The following is a 19,179-nucleotide window of genomic DNA, read 5'->3' as shown; positions in this document are numbered from 1 at the left end:
TCGAAGGACGAACTGTAAGCTCCGCGGCTCTACGGTTACAGCTGGTTGTTCAGCCTAGCAGTGGCGTTAAACGATATTAACAGGGATATATTTAATGTAGGAAGGCCGTCTGTGCCGGGAAGGAGTTTCATGAGCAGGAGGCCAGCCGGAGGCAGAGGGAGACGCCGTCTGACTGTGTGATCAACAACATGGCTCTGCTTCAGCATCCCCGGCTGCTGCTCGCCTGTGTAGGGCTGCTGCTGCTGCTCACCTTTGGCAGCATCGACGCTCGATCTTCGCCTATATCGGACTTGAAATCCAAAATATCCGGGGTGGAGGAGCTCTTGGAGGAATTCCGCAAACAGCTGCAGCAGGACCAGACCTACAGGACAGGTGAAGTGATGGACTCCTGCGTGGGCGACTTCAGTGCCGCGGGGGATCGCATCATCCGGGCCAAGGACTCCATCGAGCAAGGAGCCACCTTCCTGCTGGCCCCGGACAGGGTGTACACCAGGAAGGACTGTGTGCACGCCTGCTGCTCCCAGCCTCACTGCACAGTTGCGGTGCTTCACGAGGACCAAAGGCAGCCCGGGGACAGTCTCCGCTGCTACCTGTTTAACTGCACCTACAGGAGTAAGAATGTGTGCGCCTTCTCGGCTCAGAAAGGCTTCACGACATACAGCCGGACTCCCAACACAACGCAGGGACACCTCCCTGTTTCATCTAGCGACTCAGCCCGGAGGCCCGGAGAAGAAGCTCCTGATGAGGATGATGCAGACGTGGATGAGCCTCCTCGCAGTGACGCTGGACAGGATGTGGTTATCCAGCTGCCCACAGATTGGGCTGTGCTGGATGGCCGTGACAGCGTGGACGACCACGGGATCCGCCGCTATGAGTGGAGTCTGATTAAAGGAGACACAGCCATCAATATGAAGTCAACACATCCAGGTTTGCTGAAGATCAGTGGCCTCCAGGAAGGAGTCTACACGTTTCAGATGACAGTCACTGACACGGAGGGACAGAAAAGCGCCGATAATATCTCTGTCACCGTACTGGCTCCAAAACACCAAGCAGAAGTATGTACCGGTCACTGCTCAAACTACCAATTTAAGTGTGATGACGGTTGCTGTATTGACATCACCTATGCCTGCGATGGGAAGCAGCACTGTCCAGACCGCTCAGACGAAGACTTCTGCCCAAACTTCGATGGCAGCCGAAAGTCAGTGACCCACGCTGTGGACCTGCCCAGCCCTCAGCGGCCTGTCGCTCAGACAAAGAAGGCTGAAGACGACTCCATGCTCCCGACTGGAGCCAGAAAGACCATCACACCGCAAGACACAAGCAAGGCGGCTCCTTCTCAAAGTGCCAGTGAGCAGGAAGCTTCAGTCAGTCAAGACCCATGTGCTGCTGCTCCAGTTGTGGGACCCTGTAAAGGCACCTTCCCACGGTGGTACTACGACCAAAATGTGGGAGAGTGCAAACACTTCCTGTATGGAGGCTGCCAGGGAAACCACAACAACTTCCTCCAGGAGTTGGACTGTGTCAGTGAATGCATACAAAAAAGTCCAGCTTTCAGACCTGCCAGTGTGGCTCCTCCAGTCACCAAGCAGACTGAGATAGCTTCCCCTAAAGCCAACCAGAGCCAAGCAGTGAGTGACGCCCCCATCTCCAAACCATTTCCAGTTCCTCTGACACTTGGCCTAATCATCACTGCCGTGCTGCTGCTCATGATCTGTCGTCTGATCTGTGAGCCAGCATCAGCTGAGAGATATAGAGGAGAACAGGGGGACAACAGACAGCTCTCTGTAGTTGACAGACTGGTAAAAACATTGAAAACAGTTTTTAGATATTTGCTTCCTGTATTTGCAGAAGTATCTCCAACACAAACTGTAACAGCTGTATGCAGGGAACCACTCAGTCATGTTTATCCTGCAGGACAGGATCTGACAGGGAAAGAAGGAAAAATAAGGGAACCACGGACAACTTTGATAATGCTTTGATTTATCCACAGTACATTTAGTTCAAATATTGTTTCCATCACAGAGGGATTGTGCTGGTTTCAGTGGGGAAAGTATGCAGCTCATTTAAATGTTCAAAGAGCTGTGAAAAGTTGTCCGTTCATAAAGTGTGTCAGTATTTTATAAGGATGCCATGTTTCTGTATCATCTCTCTCCTGTCAGAGCCTCTTCCAAACATCAGCCTGTTTAATGCTCTCATATCTTCAACATCTCGAGTAAATTATACTGCACAGTTTTCTCTCCAATAAAAGAATATTTACTGCATGAGTCTGTTTTCCATTTTATCTGAAACATTCAAGGAGGAGATCTTTTACTGTATTTTGGTGATATTGCCCTTAAATGTGACTAAAGCTTTCATACAGTGGTGATCACGGACATAACTCTGAGATCAGTCTGACTGAACTCTGAAAATCACTGAGTGTTATTTCACAGAACCATAATTAGATTAACTCAAACGGAAACACGCGGTGTTAAACAGTAGTATAATTATCATTAACTGTCAAAGTAAGTGCGTATTTTGCTTGTTTCCGTTTCCATCAAAAATCGAATTAATTAATAATTGTTTGATTTGTGTTGATGAAGGCCTGCCTCCTTCTCCTCACAGTCACTTTTTACGAGACCATGAGTGTGTTTCATTTTTTGTTCTGTCAGTCTTGGATGTGACTCCTGAAAAGAGATTCACCATGATTCTGGTTCTCCTTTCACAGTCAGTACTGCTGGTTTCTCTCTCAGACTGACTGAAGATGAGTGATCTGGAGTCTCCAGGATCCAGCCGTCTGTCTGTGACCGACACAAAGTAAGATACTGTCTCTAATGTACACGAAGGAAATAGAGAACATAGGTGAAATCAGTATGTAGAAACAATTACAAGTTTAAAAGGACAAGTAAGATTGAGTGGGAGAGGACTGGTTTAACAGGAAGAAGAGAAAATTCCACAGTATCCGTGCAAAAAGTTTCACTTTGAAATCTTTAAAAGAATGTGGACAAACAGGTGGACTTGGTGTCAGTGGAGTTTACTCCTGGAAGTTTGAGATTATGATGATTATTACTTCAAAAACACCTGTACAGACGTTTATCACTCATTCCATACCAGCGCAGTGCCCAGTAACACTTTGAGGTGACTGGAGCTTTATATATAAAATGAATGCAGTCCGATCAGTTTATGAGAATAGTCAAAGTGACTTTGGTAATATTAGTTGCCAATTTTTAGTTGGTATTGGTTTGTAAGATTAGTTTAAAATAAAGACTTCATTTTAACTGAATTTTGTTACGTCTCAAGAATTTGGACGTTTAGCCTTAAGGACAAACCTAAGGAGGAGGTTGGACTTTAGAGTTGAGCCCAGAGATGTACGGCTGAGTGAGGGGCTACTTTTTGTCATCAAACTAGAAAGAAATAAAATGTAGGCTTAGAAGACACGGTTGGTTGTTTGGTTCAGCATCTCTGAATATCTTCAGAGCTGTAGAGGCTTCAGAATGTAGAAGTTTGGATGGAAACTCCAAATACTTGAAGCCCACAAGATGCATCTTTAAAAAGTCAAAAAGAAGCGAAGAATTGCTGTCGCTAAAACCAAAATAACATTTATAACAACAACAAAAGTGTATGATTTGGTAATATGATTGGAATGGAACAAATGGATTCTGAAAATCAGAGATTGAGTTTCCAAGTGAATAATGCAGCTGAAAAATTTTCCTGTTATATGAAGACTTTTAACCTGTAGTTCAGTATTGATCTGCCACAGTCAGCGAACAAAACTGCCAAAAAGGAAAAAGACATTAAGATCCTCAAAAGCTTGGCATAATATAGTCATACATTTTCACCTGAATACATCTGCCCTGTGCAAATCCGTTTCGAAGGCCTTTGCAGCTAATAATGGTCAATATATTAATTTAAAGAACACAGAAAAACAGCTGGTTCTTTTTCAGGGTTTCATAGCTTTTTTGTGTAGAATGCCAAGCTTTAATATTATAGAGATTTGCAAGTATCTACAAAGCATGATATGATGTGAAGTTCAACATCTGGGACATGTGTCCCGCTATGCATTGCAGAAAATGACTCAATCTCTTAGTACAGCAAACAAACAATGCAGGAGGGCGGGAAAATAATGGTCTCCTCTGCCGTGGCATCAGAAGTTGAGAATTGACGGGACAAAGTGTTGGCTTTCTCGTTTTGGGTTGCCGGGTCTATAGATCATAACACAGTTGAACCAAGCAAAGGAGAGGGCCCACCTGGTTTGTCTTGAGTGGCTGCTGTGAGATATGCAAGATGCTTGTGGTCAGTCAAACGATGAACAATGAGCAGGTGTTCTGCTCCCTCCCGCCAGCTAGCAGTTCCACTTCTCCCACGTCGTAGTTTTGCTCAGTTCGAGAAAGACAGCAGAAGGGAAAAAGCTGCATTTTCCCTTCCTTGTTCTGGAACAAGATGAACTCCATCAACGATAAATTGTTGGGTGGTCACACACAGCTGACTGCAGCTTTCCAGTCTTATAAACAGTACATTTGTACAATGACTGAAACCAGCCCACTGGCTGTGACGTCAGTTCCTTGATCATGAATATGCAAATTGTCATGACCATTGATCAACAATCATTGATCAAAGACCATTGATCGTGGAATAATCTTCCACACTGCACCTAACGTGACAAACTGAAAGCAGTCATTGGGTGGGAAACCTTGAGGAGAACACTTTTGACCTTAGAGAAGAGCTCTGCATAGAAAAGGATCAGGTTTGAACTTAGTTTGTGCAGCTGTACCTTTAACTAAGGCAAGTTCCTGCATCAACTCGTCCTGTTGTCTTTTTGAACTGTGCTTCACTATTCACTACAGATGAATGCACTGTAAACACCTGCGTGTGAGTCACTTTGGTCACTTTGACAGTTGCACTGGTAATAATAATTTTCCCTTTGTGTCCTCAGAGAGAACAGTGATGTTGGTGTGGAGGAGGAGGAGCAGTTGTCCTGCTGTGCTTTGGGTCAAGATGTCTCAGAGGATTCAGTCGCTACCAGTTGTGGCATCTCTGTCCAAAGTAAGAGTCGGTATCCGTGTGCTGATGAACACATTTTTGAAAACTTGACTTCTTGTTTTGTAGGTGCATGAAAAAGATTTCATTCGATTTTTTATGGTATAGGTTTTTTTCCTGTTTTACTTTGAATGTTGTTTCCTTTCATGTCTCACGTTAGTTTTACTTCCTGCTTTGTGATTGTCTTAATTATTTTTCACCTGGTTTGCTAAAGTTCAGCTGTCATGTTCCCCACCTGCTCACAATATCAGGCAATCCTCAATATATACTACTCAAAACAATCAGAGGAACACACTGAAAACATAATGGCTCTCGCGCGGAGAAAAACATGCTGGAGATCAATACTGATGCAAACTGGGTGATGTGTTAGAAACGAAAGGATTCAATTGTTTGTTGGAAATAAATGATCAAAATACTGGATACTGGCTGAATCCAAATACAAACAGAAAATCAGAGTAAAAAACGCTGCAGCAGGCTTTTCCATTTGGCTCTGATTTCATAGCAGCAGCTCAAAATGAAATAGTTTGTATGGCTGCGTGTGCTGCTGGGCCAAAAGTTTAGCTGGTCATTTGTAGATTTTTAGATGAAATAAAAAACAAAAAAAACACTCAACAAAAGATCATCTAAAGAAGAGCAGAGTTCATGTACACACTTTATTAAGCAGTTACTGTACAACAAGAACAGAATCATGTAAATGGCCAAACAACAGCAACAGTAATCCCAGGGTGTAGCACAGCAGGCAAAGAGACGCAGTAGCACAGAGAGAGTAAAGGATCACATGGAGAACAAATGGAGCGCGCTCACGAGCCCTCTCTTCGTACAGAGCCAGAAACGTCTGACCCACAGAGCTCACTAAGACGACAATAACTCGTTTTTCCCACACAGATTACATATAACATCACACTGAATGAAATTACATGTAGCAGATTACATGAACTATATAAGATGAGGATTCGCGTATTAAGCATATTCAGAACTATTTCCTTCCATTATTTTCTTGGGTTAACAGTTTTTGTTGCTTTTCTGCTATCGCTTAAATTTTATTCATATAGCACCAAGTCACAACAGCCACCTTAAGGCACTTTATAGTGTTAGGTAAAGCCTCAGTAATAAAGCCTCAGACAACTCCCTACGAGCAACGACTTGGAGACATTAAGAAAGAAAAACTCTCTCTTTGTACAGTCGAACACTGAGACGGAACCAGGTTCAGTGACGGGCCGCCATCCACCACGACTGGTTGGAATGAGGGGAGGAGGGCAGGATAAAACCTGCAGGCTGAGAGCAAAGTGCTCCATCTATCTGATATGATACTGTGAGGCCTCTCAGATAAGATGGGGCTGTTTTATTATGGCCCTTTTTATGTGAGAAGCATTTTGAATTCAGCTCTGGATTTAACAGGGAGCCAATGATGTGAAGCCAGTATGAGGGGGATTTTCCCTCCTCTTAAAATGTCTCATTAGGAACATTTTTAACAGTTGCTTCTTGTCTCTGCTGTGACAAAAAAGGTTCTGATTATGAATCAAAATGTTTTAAATAAGTCACACACTGGTTATAACTTAATGCCGAAAATGTCATGTTACACGATTTACTATTTTCTGAAGCTTATTTACAATTTACAATGCTTAACACCATTCCCATCCCTCCCGTCAAAAGATAAAAGTCTGTTTTTCATGCAGTTTCACACACTAAAGACATTTCATTCTTTTTGGTTTCTTGTTGTCAATCAGCAGATGCGAGTCTGGAAGAGGTTTTAGAAGAATATAAGATCAGTCTGAGGAGGAGGTTTGAAAGTGTGACTGAAGAAACTGATAATACAGGAAGTGGAACCCTCCCGAACAGGATCTACACTGAGCTCTACATCACAGAGGGACAGAATGAAGACGTTCATAACCAACATGAGGTGATGCAGCTGGAGACAGCTTCCAAGATGGAGGCTCTTGATGACATTACAGTCAGGTGTCACGACACCTTTAAAGCCTTACCTGACCAACAGAGACCCATCAGAGTGGTTCTGACCAACAGCGTCGCTGATCAGAGACGAGCAGTACAGTCTTCTGGAGCTGCTCCATGTTTTCCATCCAACATTACAGAAGGTCACAGCAGAGAAGCTCGCTGTCTGTAAACTTTTGTTCATCTTTGACGGCCTGGATGAAAGCAACGGGAAGCTGCTGTCTGATGTCACAGAGAAGTCATCAGTCAGCCAGCTGCTGACAAACCTCATCCAGGGGAATCTGCTTCCCTCGGCTCTCGTCTGGATAACTCCCCGACCTGCAGCAGCCAATCAGATCCCTCCTAGACGTGTTGACAGGGTAACAGAAGTACGAGGCTTCACTGATGCCCAGAAGGAGGAGTACTTCAGGAGGAGATTCAGTGATGAAGAGCTGTCCAGAATCATCTCCCACATGAAGACATCCAGGAGCCTCCACATCATGTGTAGAATCCCAGTCTTCTGCTGGATCACTGCTACAGTTCTGGAGCACATGTTGACTACAGAGCAGAGAGGAGAGCTGCCCAAGACCCTGACTGACATGTACTCACACTTCTTGTTGGTTCAGATGAAGAAGGGGAACAAACATGTGGGGGGACATGAAACAAGTGAGATGGCTGAAAGGAAATTTCTTCTGAATCTGGGGAGGCTGGCATTTAAACATCTGGAAAAAGGAAACACCTTCTTCTACCAAGAAGACCTAGATCAGTGTGGTCTGGATGCTACAGAGGCCTTGTTGCACACAGAAGTTTATACGGAGCTCTTTAAACAGTGTTTGTTAATCTTGAAGGTGGCTTTTATTTGTGATTCAGGTCTCAATGTCTCTTTGTGTATACTTATATGCAGAAGTAACACAAAAGAAGAAGTGGGAGCTGGCCTGACACCAGTAACTGACTTCCAGTGAAAGCTTTGGCTAATAATATTTTTTAGCGAACATTTTTCTTGTAAAACAAAGGGGGGCCTAGCAAAAAAGGTTTGGGAACCACTGCTCTACAAGGTTGGCGAAATAAAAAAAAATGTATTAACATTTTTTTATTTGGACTTTTATTAGTCCAAATTTTTTTATTTGGACTAAAAAAAATGTTCGAAGTGGACTAGGTGCTAATTTTCAGATGTCAGGTCTACATCTAGAATCAAAATGAGCACATACATAAACAACCAAAGTGAAGCATTAAGACAAAACATAGCAACGTCAAACAGCGTCCACACATTTTGCCACAAATACATGCAAAACAACTAAATTGGGCCACAAAAGTGATGTAAATTGACCAAACTAAGACACGAATCAGACAAAAACAGATGCAGGATGATCACAAACAGACACGTCGGCTACAAACTGATGCAAAATGACTAAAATCACACGTGTAACACTTTCTACATATTTGACAACAGAAGAAAAACACAAACAAACTTGGAATGCATTTTTAATTTGGATTTTTTTTATTTCATGCCGAATTAGATATTTTAAAAATCAAGCCAAAGTCTCCTCCCTGTTTGTACTGTAAGGTCAAAGCCCTACTGTACTACAGAGAACCCCAACAATCAAATGATCCCCCTCTGAGCAAGCGCGAGGCGACTGTGGGGAAGAAAAACTCCCTTTAACAGGAAGAAACTTCCAACGGAACCGGGCTCAGAAGGGACGGCCATCCGCTGCGACCGGTTGGGGGGATGGAAATCAAAAGGAGACGAGATGGCGTGAACTACAGTTCTAAAATTTGGATTTGAGGGCTGATCCCAAAATTTTATGGTGATGTTTTTAAAAAAAGGATTTGGTGCTAAAAGTCTGCTTCAAGATTTTAAAAGAAGCAGGGCAGTGGGAAAAGCCAAAATGGTCATTTTAATGATCTCTGGCTTTAGTGAACCACCTGAAGGGTTTTAGCAATGTTTTTCCCACCGCAGAAAAAAACCTGGATATTTTGGACGTCTTTGGGGGACCCGGGATGACTCCGAGAGTGATTTTTAGATGTCTAATCAGAGCCTCATCAAAAGATGAATCATTTGCCATCAAAGCCTTTAAGACATTGTCTGGGGAGCCAAACTCCTTGATGAGGCGTTTGGCTATTTTCTTGATGAACTTTGTCTTGTCATTTGTCAGACTTGTGGCAGACGCTGTGCTGCTGAGTTCAGGCTGCATTAGATTGCTCAGACGGTTGATGACCGTGTCTATTTCTTTTGTAGTAGTTGCGATCCGAGCAGCAAACTTTTGGGTCTCAGGTTTAGATTTATAGATGACTCTCATGATAAGGAGCAACGCAAGGTCATTGGAAATTTTCTCAACATCAGAAGATGAACCTGACACAGAATCCATCTCTGATATTTTGGAGGAATCTTTGAGAGAGTGTTTCAGGCTCAAGGCTCCAGATGATTTATCTGGAGAAATGCTCCCAGGTTGTGGCATTTGAGGTGACTTGTCAGATGCCACAGAGCATTTATCTGGAGAAATGCTCCCAGGTTGTGGCGTTCGAGGTGACTTGTCAGATGCCACAGAGCATTTATCTGGAGAAATGCTCCCAGGTTTTGGTGTTGGAAGTGATGCACCAGATTCTTTTCCTCTGCCATCTGAATCAGGGCTTTTTTCCTGTGTTGTGGTCTGTGCTCTTTTAATAAAGTTGTGGATGTCTTCCAGGGCCCCAGAAATCTTGTCCATTTGAATCATTTGATCTTTCTCTTCATTGCAGAAGAGTAAAAGCTTCTGCAAAAACCTTTCTACTGTGTCATCTATGAGGACATAGAGGACTTCAGCAGAAATGCGACGCTTTGAGCCCTGTACTGATTTCGGAGTCCTGGAGATGACCGTGTCTGAGAGGGACCTACCCATTAGAGGTATGGGGATTTGATAGCCTCGATCCACCGTAAGTAGATCAAACAGGTTTGCCACTAAGTCCTCCGTAAAATTCCTGATATGCCCACTATTTTTAAAGTCCCCCAAGGTCTTATCGATGAGGAAGAGTTCTTCTTTCTTTGTTAATTTGTCAAATAACTGATTAACGTCTGATCTAATGACGTTAAAGTCGACTGAAGAAGAACGTTTAATTGCGGTTCCCAGGCTTGCCGTATGTGGAGAAGGGGAGCGATGAGCCTCTGTACTCTGGGGAGCAGCCGTTTCAGGTACTGACCCTGGGAGAATGAAAACTATACTTTCATTGGAGGGCGCAGTTTCCTTCTTGGGGTGATTGCAAATGTTTTGTAGACAAACAAAATGTTTCCTGTTTGCCTTTATTCTTTTTTTCAGCTCTGTTTTCATTTTTTCAAATTGTTTTTTTGCAAACATGGAAAAGTTGTGTTTGCGTGCTTTGAGCCTGGCGTGTGAGGTGGATGGCACACATTTGGAGAAGAAGTGTCTCACCTTGTGGATAATTAAGCCTGCATTAAAGGCAGGTTTGGGTAAGTTACATTTCTCACAGAGCTCTTCACTGCTTGAATCCATGTTAGCAAGTATCTCACCTACGATGTCAACTGCAACCATTTCTACTGGGGTTGGAGCCTGGATACTTTGTGTTTCTGCAGTGGGTTTTATATGGCTTTGTGATTCTTCTGGGAGCTCATCTTTATCTTTTCCTGTCATCTCTCCATCTGAGCTCCTTGTTGACAGAATAACAGAAATCTCTGCGATTGCTGATTTCACTGATATTTTTGAACCAGTACGTTCTGTACTGGAATGAGACCCATTTGTCCCACACTGGCAGCACAGCTTACATGCTGCATACCTTTTCAGGCATGAGGCAGCGCAACAAACCATGCGGTGTAGTTTCTTAATACTACTAAATTTGCCACTAACATAAACGGCAGGGTCTACTGGGAAATCGGGGCTTTTTTCAATCAGTGCAATGGTTGAGCTGACCTTTTCTGAGATCTCTTCCTCAACCATCAGCGTCAGCTTGTCAGCGCTCTTATCTTGCTGTTTTGAGACATTAAGAGCGCCGGCGATGGCAGCTGAGATCGAGTCTCCGAGGGACACCCTTATTTTCCCCTCATCCATAAACTCTTCCCTTATCATGGGTTCCTGAATAACAAGAAGGGCAATCCTCAGGATGCTGGCAGAGGCGATCTGAATGATTTCAGAAATCATATCAGCGAGCACGGCATGGACGCTGGAGTCGCATTTTCCATTTTCTATAATGCTCCACTGAACTTCAGAGAGCCTTTCAAAGCACCTGTTGATTGGCGGGATAATCTGGTCTGGTGTGACCACGATTGAATTTTCGTTGATGGTTTCCATTGTTGTGTCACAAATTAGATTTTCTCCGTTTGAGCGTGTGAGAATTTTCTTGTATTACAGAGCGCCGACTGCTGAATGTTTTGCAAACAGATGAGCATCGAGTTCTGATTTTTCTGTCTGAGAGCCGTTATTTATAGGCTCGGTTGTCTGTGACGTTACTGACAGACCAGCGCGAACGCCTTTGATCTGCCAGTGACGTCACAAGAAACGCACGCGGAGAGGCGGCGTTCCTTGCGCGCTCACAGATTTGAATGACGCTTTGGAGTTGACGGCACGCCGCAATGCATTGTGGGAGCCCGGCACCATTTTCGCGGTCTACGAATCAAAACAAACACGCTGTGTTGGAACGACGATTACAAGATGCTTAAAAGCAGTTCCTGACCCACCAGGATTCATTGGAATCATAGGTTGGAGGACGTTTTGGGGAAATGGCCGACGGTCGAAGCGGAGAAGAAATAAACTCTTAAAAGTTAGTTCTGGGTTTTTATCCCACTTCATATATACACCAGGACACATGTTAGCATAATGAAAGAATTGTAGAATTAAGTGGAGTCAACAACAGCAGCATAGTGCAGTCATATCACAAATGTTAGCGTAATGAAAAAGTCTTACAAAGTCAAATTTAGCTAACCTTCGGCTAAGTTACCTGACGTTAGTCATATCGCCACTTAACGCGGCTCTTTGGTCGGTTAGTTAGTGTCATCCAGGGAAGACGGACGTTGTTTTGCTGTGCTGTATTTTTATGTGAAGTGTATATATTTATTTTTTATATTGCATGTATTTTGTGCAGTGTTTTATTTAGTTTGCATGTTTTTAGTTGCCGGCAAATTGTCCTGGAGAGACTCCGCCTTTTCCCCCGTTTTTACTAATTGGACACACCTGAGAGAAAAGAAAAGGTAATTTACAGAGTGCTCAAGGACACATAAGAGGTTTGGAGCCGGTGTTCAACAAAAATGTAACACGGAGAATGCGAGACAGACAGAGGAAAGACACAGACGATCAGAGGGGAGAGCGAGAGACGATCAGAGAGTAGAGATGATCAGATGGAGCAGACGACCAGCGACTGGGAAGAGAGATTACCAGCGACTGGAAAGGGGAAACGATCAGAGGAAAAAAAGGCAGATGACCAGCGACTAGGGACGCGTAGCGGCAGTCTGGTGGCAATAACGACAAGAGCCAGCTCGTGCACTGCGGGAGAACCGAAGCAGTGAGACCGCGGTGCCGATTGCAGTTTGAGGAAGCGGCGGGCGGAGTTGAGAGCTCTGCCCACCCGGGTAAGTCTTTGACTTATCCTTTTTATAAAGTAAACTGCCAAAGGAATAGTGACTGCCGCTCCCTCCCTTTCTTCAGTGCACCAGGACGTGGAATGCGGGGAGGAAGGCGAGGACTCCGCTGGGTTTCCCTCTTTTAATACTACGCTGGACCTCTTAGTTTTCTGTGACTTTTAGGCCGTGGTGGATTCCACTGGACTTCTAATGTTGTGTGTTATTGATTTTTATTGTGTCTTCCCTTGGCCAAGGTTGTTTTAATTCATTTTATATTTTTAACTATTTAAACATAATAAATTATATTTTTAATTCTACAGTTTTTGTATCGTGTGCTTTTCCCTCGGCGGCTCCACTGCTCTGCCCGCTTTGAGGAAGGTTTCCTTCCTTTTAAAAAACACAAACCATCTTGGAAACATAATCAGCCTTTCCGCTCCGGTGTCATATTAGTTTAGGTTTGTGCCGAAGCTGGGTCTGTTTGTCAGTGTGAAGCCAAACGTGCTTTAACGTTTTAGGAAACACCGAGCAGACGGTTCATACTTGCCAACATTCAAAGGGCTGTTGGGGGGGGGGGGCAAATATATTTTACAGTGTTTATTTATTCGACAAAATACGTTAAATGTCACCGTTATTATTGGCTGGCCGGAAACAGCGGGGGTGTCCAAATTCAGAGGCTGCTTCCACCTGAGGACCCGCCTTCACGGTCTAAAGAAAGCCGCGTAGTACGTCACGAGCTCCCTCGGTGGAGTGAAACTGCGTCTGCTCCTTGCTGTCTAAAATGTAACCGGGCGCTGGCGTCAATTCTCCACCGTCTCACACTTTGTTTAATCAGTTTTCTGTTTGACGTTTATTCAGCTTTGTGAAAACCCCAGAGGACCCCTCCCGAGGGATTAATAAAGTTACATTTAAAGGAGCCAGCATCAGCTGAGAGATATAGAGGAGAACAGGGGGACAACAGACAGCTCTCTGTAGTTGACAGACTGGTAAAAACATTGAAAACAGTTTTTAGATATTTGCTTCCTGTATTTGCAGAAGTATCTCCAACACAAACTGTAACAGCTGCATGCAGGGAACCACTCAGTCATGTTTATCCTGCAGGACAGGATCTGACAGGGAAAGAAGGAAAAATAAGGGAACCACGGACAACTTTGATAATGCTTTGATTTATCCACAGTACATTTAGTTCAAATATTGTTTCCATCACAGAGGGATTGTGCTGGTTTCAGTGGGGAAAGTATGCAGCTCATTTAAATGTTCAAAGAGCTGTGAAAAGTTGTCCGTTCATAAAGTGTGTCAGTATTTTATAAGGATGCCATGTTTCTGTATCATCTCTCTCCTGTCAGAGCCTCTTCCAAACATCAGCCTGTTTAATGCTCTCATATCTTCAACATCTCGAGTAAATTATACTGCACAGTTTTCTCTCCAATAAAAGAATATTTACTGCATGAGTCTGTTTTCCATTTTATCTGAAACATTCAAGGAGGAGATCTTTTACTGTATTTTGGTGATATTGCCCTTAAATGTGACTAAAGCTTTCATACAGTGGTGATCACGGACATAACTCTGAGATCAGTCTGACTGAACTCTGAAAATCACTGAGTGTTATTTCACAGAACCATAATTAGATTAACTCAAACGGAAACACGCGGTGTTAAACAGTAGTATAATTATCATTAACTGTCAAAGTAAGTGCGTATTTTGCTTGTTTCCGTTTCCATCAAAAATCGAATTAATTAATAATTGTTTGATTTGTGTTGATGAAGGCCTGCCTCCTTCTCCTCACAGTCACTTTTTACGAGACCATGAGTGTGTTTCATTTTTTGTTCTGTCAGTCTTGGATGTGACTCCTGAAAAGAGATTCACCATGATTCTGGATCTCCTTTCACAGTCAGTACTGCTGGTTTCTCTCTCAGACTGACTGACACACGTTGAACCCGAGCTCATCTTCGAACAGGTAAAGCCACTTATTACCGCACAAAGTAACTGATTTTGTTGTTAGCAACGACTGAACGCTGGGTCTCGCTTTGAGTAACCGGAAGTATAAAACCGGACAACGGAAGTAGTGGTCTGTCATGGCAGCCTACGTACGCTCTTACAGAAACCTGTGGATACAGCTAAAAAACTGCGACCTCAAAACCGCTAGGGAGTTATTGTCACCATATAGAGAATCTAGATATGCGAATATTTTCCTAATCTGGTCTCTATCTTTTTCTTCTAACACGCTTACTTGACGCTTTGCCTCACCGCTTAAAGCCCCAATTAAAATTTCTACTTTCCGGGCCTCAGCTATTTCTTGAGCATTCAATAAACCTTGTATTTGTTCTTTCCAATCTCCATATGAAACATCTGCTTCAGGACCCTTATATTTTGGTACCCAAGGGGCACCCGGATACACCGGCATCATCATCTCTATATCTGCACTCCAGGTGCGGAACACTGCTCCCCAAACTTGTATCCTGTCGACAAACGCCAAAATTATGTAGCCGCTAAACTGGTGGAACTAAATCTTCACCACCACGCCTATACAAGCAGAAAGGGGAGTGAGTGGGTCAGAGCTCAGAGGACAGAAATTTAGCTGGCTTCAAACACACCATTTATTTTCAGGATAAAACACAGTCAGAACCCCAAATACAAGCTAAAATCCCCGTATACAATAAAAATAGTGTTTACAACCCGCTAAAAACCCTGCCGGCAGGAATGATTAAACGCTAAAAACACAAAGCTAAATGAATGTTTTTCCCTATACTAAAAACTCCCCCCCAGGGTCCTAATTCTCCCAGTCCCGCAACACACGGGCAAATTCTCCTGAGCTGAGAGAGACAGGAGAGGAACTCCTCTTCCGGGATGTGGACTCTCGCCAGCAGAAGACCAGGGAGGAGGCTCCTATCTCCACCTGACTGTGCGCAATCGTGCAGTCCAGCTACTCTCCACCTCCGCGCACGGCCTCCCTCGTAGCTCCGCCAGATGCAGGCAGAGGCGTACCCCTGCCCTACTGTGGATTTCACGCGTCGCCTCCCACGGTCGCTATTCTGTCCGTCGGGACTGGATCGCCGGGTTGTGCTGGCCGATCGCCGAATGTCTCGTGGCGCCCCACAGTCAGGCCAGAGGTCCTTCTTCTCATATGCTGGCTTGCACACGTTTTGTTTTCCAGCTCTCCACTTTTCGTGTGTCTCTCTCTTTTTAGTCTTTGCGCTCACTATCTCCCTTAAGTCAGTTTGGTGGCTGATAGGCCACCACGGGGAACGCCCCCACCTCACAGGTGCCTACAATTGTCCGCTTAATCCACAGTGGAATAATAAAAAACATATTGTTCAATCAACACTAAACACACACTATAAATATGGAGATAAAATCATGCAATAGGAATATCAATAAACAAACATGCAATATCACTATTACAATAAAATCATGCAAATAAAATCGACACCCTGTACCAACACAGTCTGATCCAAAACAAAATATAAAAACACAATTTTCCACTGTGTGACATTAATAAGTTTGAAACCACCACTCAACCCATTTGAGTTCAGATATATACACTTAAAAGGGCAGGTGCAACAAGCCAAAAATAAAATTAATAATAATGTTGTCCCCTGTTGAAGAAATAGACAAATCTACAGAGGCACAAGAGGCCAGGTCCAGCTCCATAGAGCGAAGACTAACAGAAAAGGGGCAGGAGATGCATGAACAGGAAGCCAAGAAAAATGAAAGGTCATTTAGCAAGGCATATGAGTCCTGGAAGGAGTTAGCAAGAGGAGTTAGAACAAAGCTGAAAGGTTTCTGCTCAAACGAAGACCTTGTTAGAACACAAACGGACATTAAGGCTAAAGAAGTATTAATGCATGAACTGTATGAGCCTATCCGACGTAATCATACTTCTACTCCAGATGTTGTCAAGAAAATGCGTGTGTTGCCCTAACAACAGAAATTTGTGATCTCATTAGTAAACGACTAGAAGATATAGATAAGACTTTTAATGACAGGCTCGAGAAGGAGCGTGTAAGGATGATATTAAGTAAGGAGGAGTATGGATCTGTTTTTGGGAAAACAGAAACAGTTATTTCAGAGCATTCAAAGGGCTCAGATTCATACTCTGGAGCCACCTCTACGACTTCTAGCAAACGTGTGGATGCCGAAGCTGACCTTGCAGCTAAACTAGAACAGGCGAAGGCAATGCAACGAATACATGAACAGCAAGCCAAGTTGAGTAGCTTAGAGCATGAGTGGAAAATCAAGGAAGCACAAATGATTGCAGAAATGACAGCAAAGCTAGAGGAAGAGAGAACTAAACTGCAACAGCTACAGGCAGAAAATGAGGTAAAAGTAGCAGCAGCCAGAGTGAGAGCTTACAACAACTACGATGGATTGGAAAGCCTTAAGTATGAAGCAGATGACAAATCACAACTTGATAGCCAAATCATTGAATCTCAGAATCCATTGAATCCACAGGCTGAATCATTTCGACCTCAGTGTGCACCACCTGAGATTTTGCAAAAGCAACAGGAGGTCAGCTTAACACAGGAGCTTGCAAGCTTGTTCGTCTCCAACCGTCTGCCTGCACCTGAACCCACAGTGTTCACTGGTAACCCTTTAAAGTTTATACACTGGAAGATATCCTTTATGGCATTGATTGGCCACAAACCCCTCCCCGCAGGAGAAAAAATGTTGTACTTGAAAAGTTATCTTGCAGGTGAGGCACGGAAGGCGGTCGAAGGATTCTTCTATCGAAACTCAGAAGATGCATATCAGGGTGCCTGGGAGATTCTTCAGGAGAGGTATGGAAGTTAATTTGTCGTCCAAAAGGCTTTCAGGGATAAACTGATGAAATGGCCAAAAATAGCTCCCAATGACCCAGTAGCCCTCAGAGAGTTTTCAGATTTCCTTCAAAGTTGTGCCGAGGCCATCCCTCATGTTAAAGGGCTGGCAATTCTAAATGATTGTGAAGAAAATCATAAACTTCTCAAAAAACTACCCGAATGGCTGGTACGCAGATGGGGTCGCGTTGTTGTGGATGAACTAGACAGATGTCAAGAGTATCCACCATTTGCTCATTTCACCAGATTTCTACAAAGGGAAGCTAGAATAGCCTGCAACCCCATTGCTTCTCCCTTCTTATTAACCACTAAAGTAACAGATGAAAGGCTTCCTAAGAGAACCAAGGCACTCAGCACCAATGCTCAAGCTAAGCACTCTGCAGGTAAACCAGGGACCTTAATTTCAAAGCCAAGACCACCATGCTTCGTCTGCAACGATGAAACACACGGTGTCGCCAAGTGCCCAACCTTTGCCACAAGGCTTCCTGATGAAAAGAGAGCTTTCATTCGTGAAAACCGTCTTTGCTTCGGCTGTTTAAGAAAGGGCCACACTAGTAAAGAATGCAAAAGAAGGCACACATGCACTATATGTGGTCGAAATCATCCAACTTGCTTGCACATAGAGAGAATTGAGGGAGCCAGTGAAATGTTAAACAGTGATTCACCATCTGCAGGAAATGAGACAAAGGAAGTCCGTAATGTCATGTCACACACATTGACAAGATACTCCTCAGCTACGTCTAGCATTGTTCCAGTTTTTGTGTCATTGGCAGAAGACCCCCACAGTGAGATTCTCACATATGCTCTGCTCGACACACAGAGCGATTCAACTTTCATCTTGGGAGATCTGGTCTCTGCACTAAATGTGAAGACTCAGCCAGTGCAATTAAGGCTCAGTACAATGACAGCAGTAGACACAGTCATAGCTAGCAAAGTGGCTTGTGGATTGCAAGTTCGTGGGCTCCATAGTGAGTCGCATGTTCAGCTACGCCAGGCATACACAAGGATTTCATCCCAGTCGATAAGTCTCACATTCCTACAAAGGACACCGCACTTCAGTGGCCACATCTGAGGCAACTGGCAAACAAGCTGCAGCCACTTCAAGACTGTGAAGTGGGATTGCTGATTGGCTATGATTGCCCATCAGCACTGGCCCCTCTAGAAGTCATTGTAGGGTCAGAAAACCATCCATTTGCTCAAAGAACCGTGCTTGGCTGGAGCATCATAGGATCAGCAAATCCATATCTTGATAGAAAGGAACATCAAAGCTTTGTACACAGAGTGGCAGTAAAGGAAATGCCATTGCCTCCGGTCAATGATGTGTTAAAGGTCCTAGAAATGGATTTCAGCGAAAGAAACTATCAAGATAAATATGTTTCTCAAGATGATGTTCATTTTGTAAAACTCCTCGGCAGCACAATCACAAAAAGGAAGGATGGACACTATGAGATGCCACTTCCTTTCAAGGGCAGCTCTCCACCCATGCTGCCAAACAACAAGCGACTGGCTGAAGCTCGTTTGCAACACCTCAAGAGGAAGTTAAGGTCCAATAGGCAGTACCATGACCTAGAGCTGGGCGATATGAGATTTTTTCATATTAAGTTTCAAAATAGAACAAACGAAACAGACTAAATTGTCAATTCCACTTATTCTAAAAATAAATCTTAGTTTGTTTTACAGAAGAACAGACAAAACTGACTAACTTTTGTCGATATCAAATAAACTGAAAACTAAAAGGAAATTCTCAATCTCTCCTTGTTGTATAGCTGAGCTTTTCAAACAGTTTTAACAGTTACTTTAGTCTGACAAAAGCCGAATGACGAATTAGCGCTTCCAGTCAGAGACTGAGGCTACGTCCACACGTACACGGGTATTTTTGAA

General features: G+C 43.7%; 2 protein-coding genes across 3 annotated transcripts; one reads left to right on the top strand and one right to left on the bottom strand.

Annotated features, from left to right (window-relative positions):
• The first annotated feature begins 176 nt into the window (after positions 1-176).
• On the top strand, positions 177-13,929 carry LOC113037159 (low-density lipoprotein receptor-related protein 11-like). 2 transcript variants are annotated; one of them, XM_026193915.1, is made up of 2 exons: positions 183-1,747; positions 13,416-13,929. In XM_026193915.1, exons 1-2 carry the CDS (start codon positions 189-191, stop codon positions 13,645-13,647), a joined length of 1,791 nt encoding a protein of 596 aa, XP_026049700.1. In that variant the 5' UTR covers positions 183-188; the 3' UTR covers positions 13,648-13,929. The 2 variants fall into 2 exon arrangements, with proteins under 2 accessions (XP_026049698.1, XP_026049700.1); XM_026193913.1 differs by lacking the exon at positions 13,416-13,929 and having other exon boundaries at positions 177-2,261.
• Positions 8,427-11,411, bottom strand: LOC113037157 (uncharacterized). The gene is made up of 2 exons (XM_026193911.1): positions 9,434-11,411; positions 8,427-9,370 (listed from the first exon to the last, which is right to left on the bottom strand). The coding sequence occupies exons 1-2, from the start codon at positions 11,217-11,219 to the stop codon at positions 8,838-8,840; spliced, it is 2,319 nt and encodes a 772-aa protein (XP_026049696.1). The 5' UTR covers positions 11,220-11,411; the 3' UTR covers positions 8,427-8,837.
• Positions 13,930-19,179: the final 5,250 nt, after the last annotated feature.

Source organism: Astatotilapia calliptera, chromosome 15 (assembly GCF_900246225.1).
Source record: "Astatotilapia calliptera chromosome 15, fAstCal1.2, whole genome shotgun sequence".
NCBI lineage: Eukaryota > Metazoa > Chordata > Actinopteri > Cichliformes > Cichlidae > Astatotilapia > Astatotilapia calliptera.
This window is presented reverse-complemented; position numbering and strand designations above follow the sequence as displayed.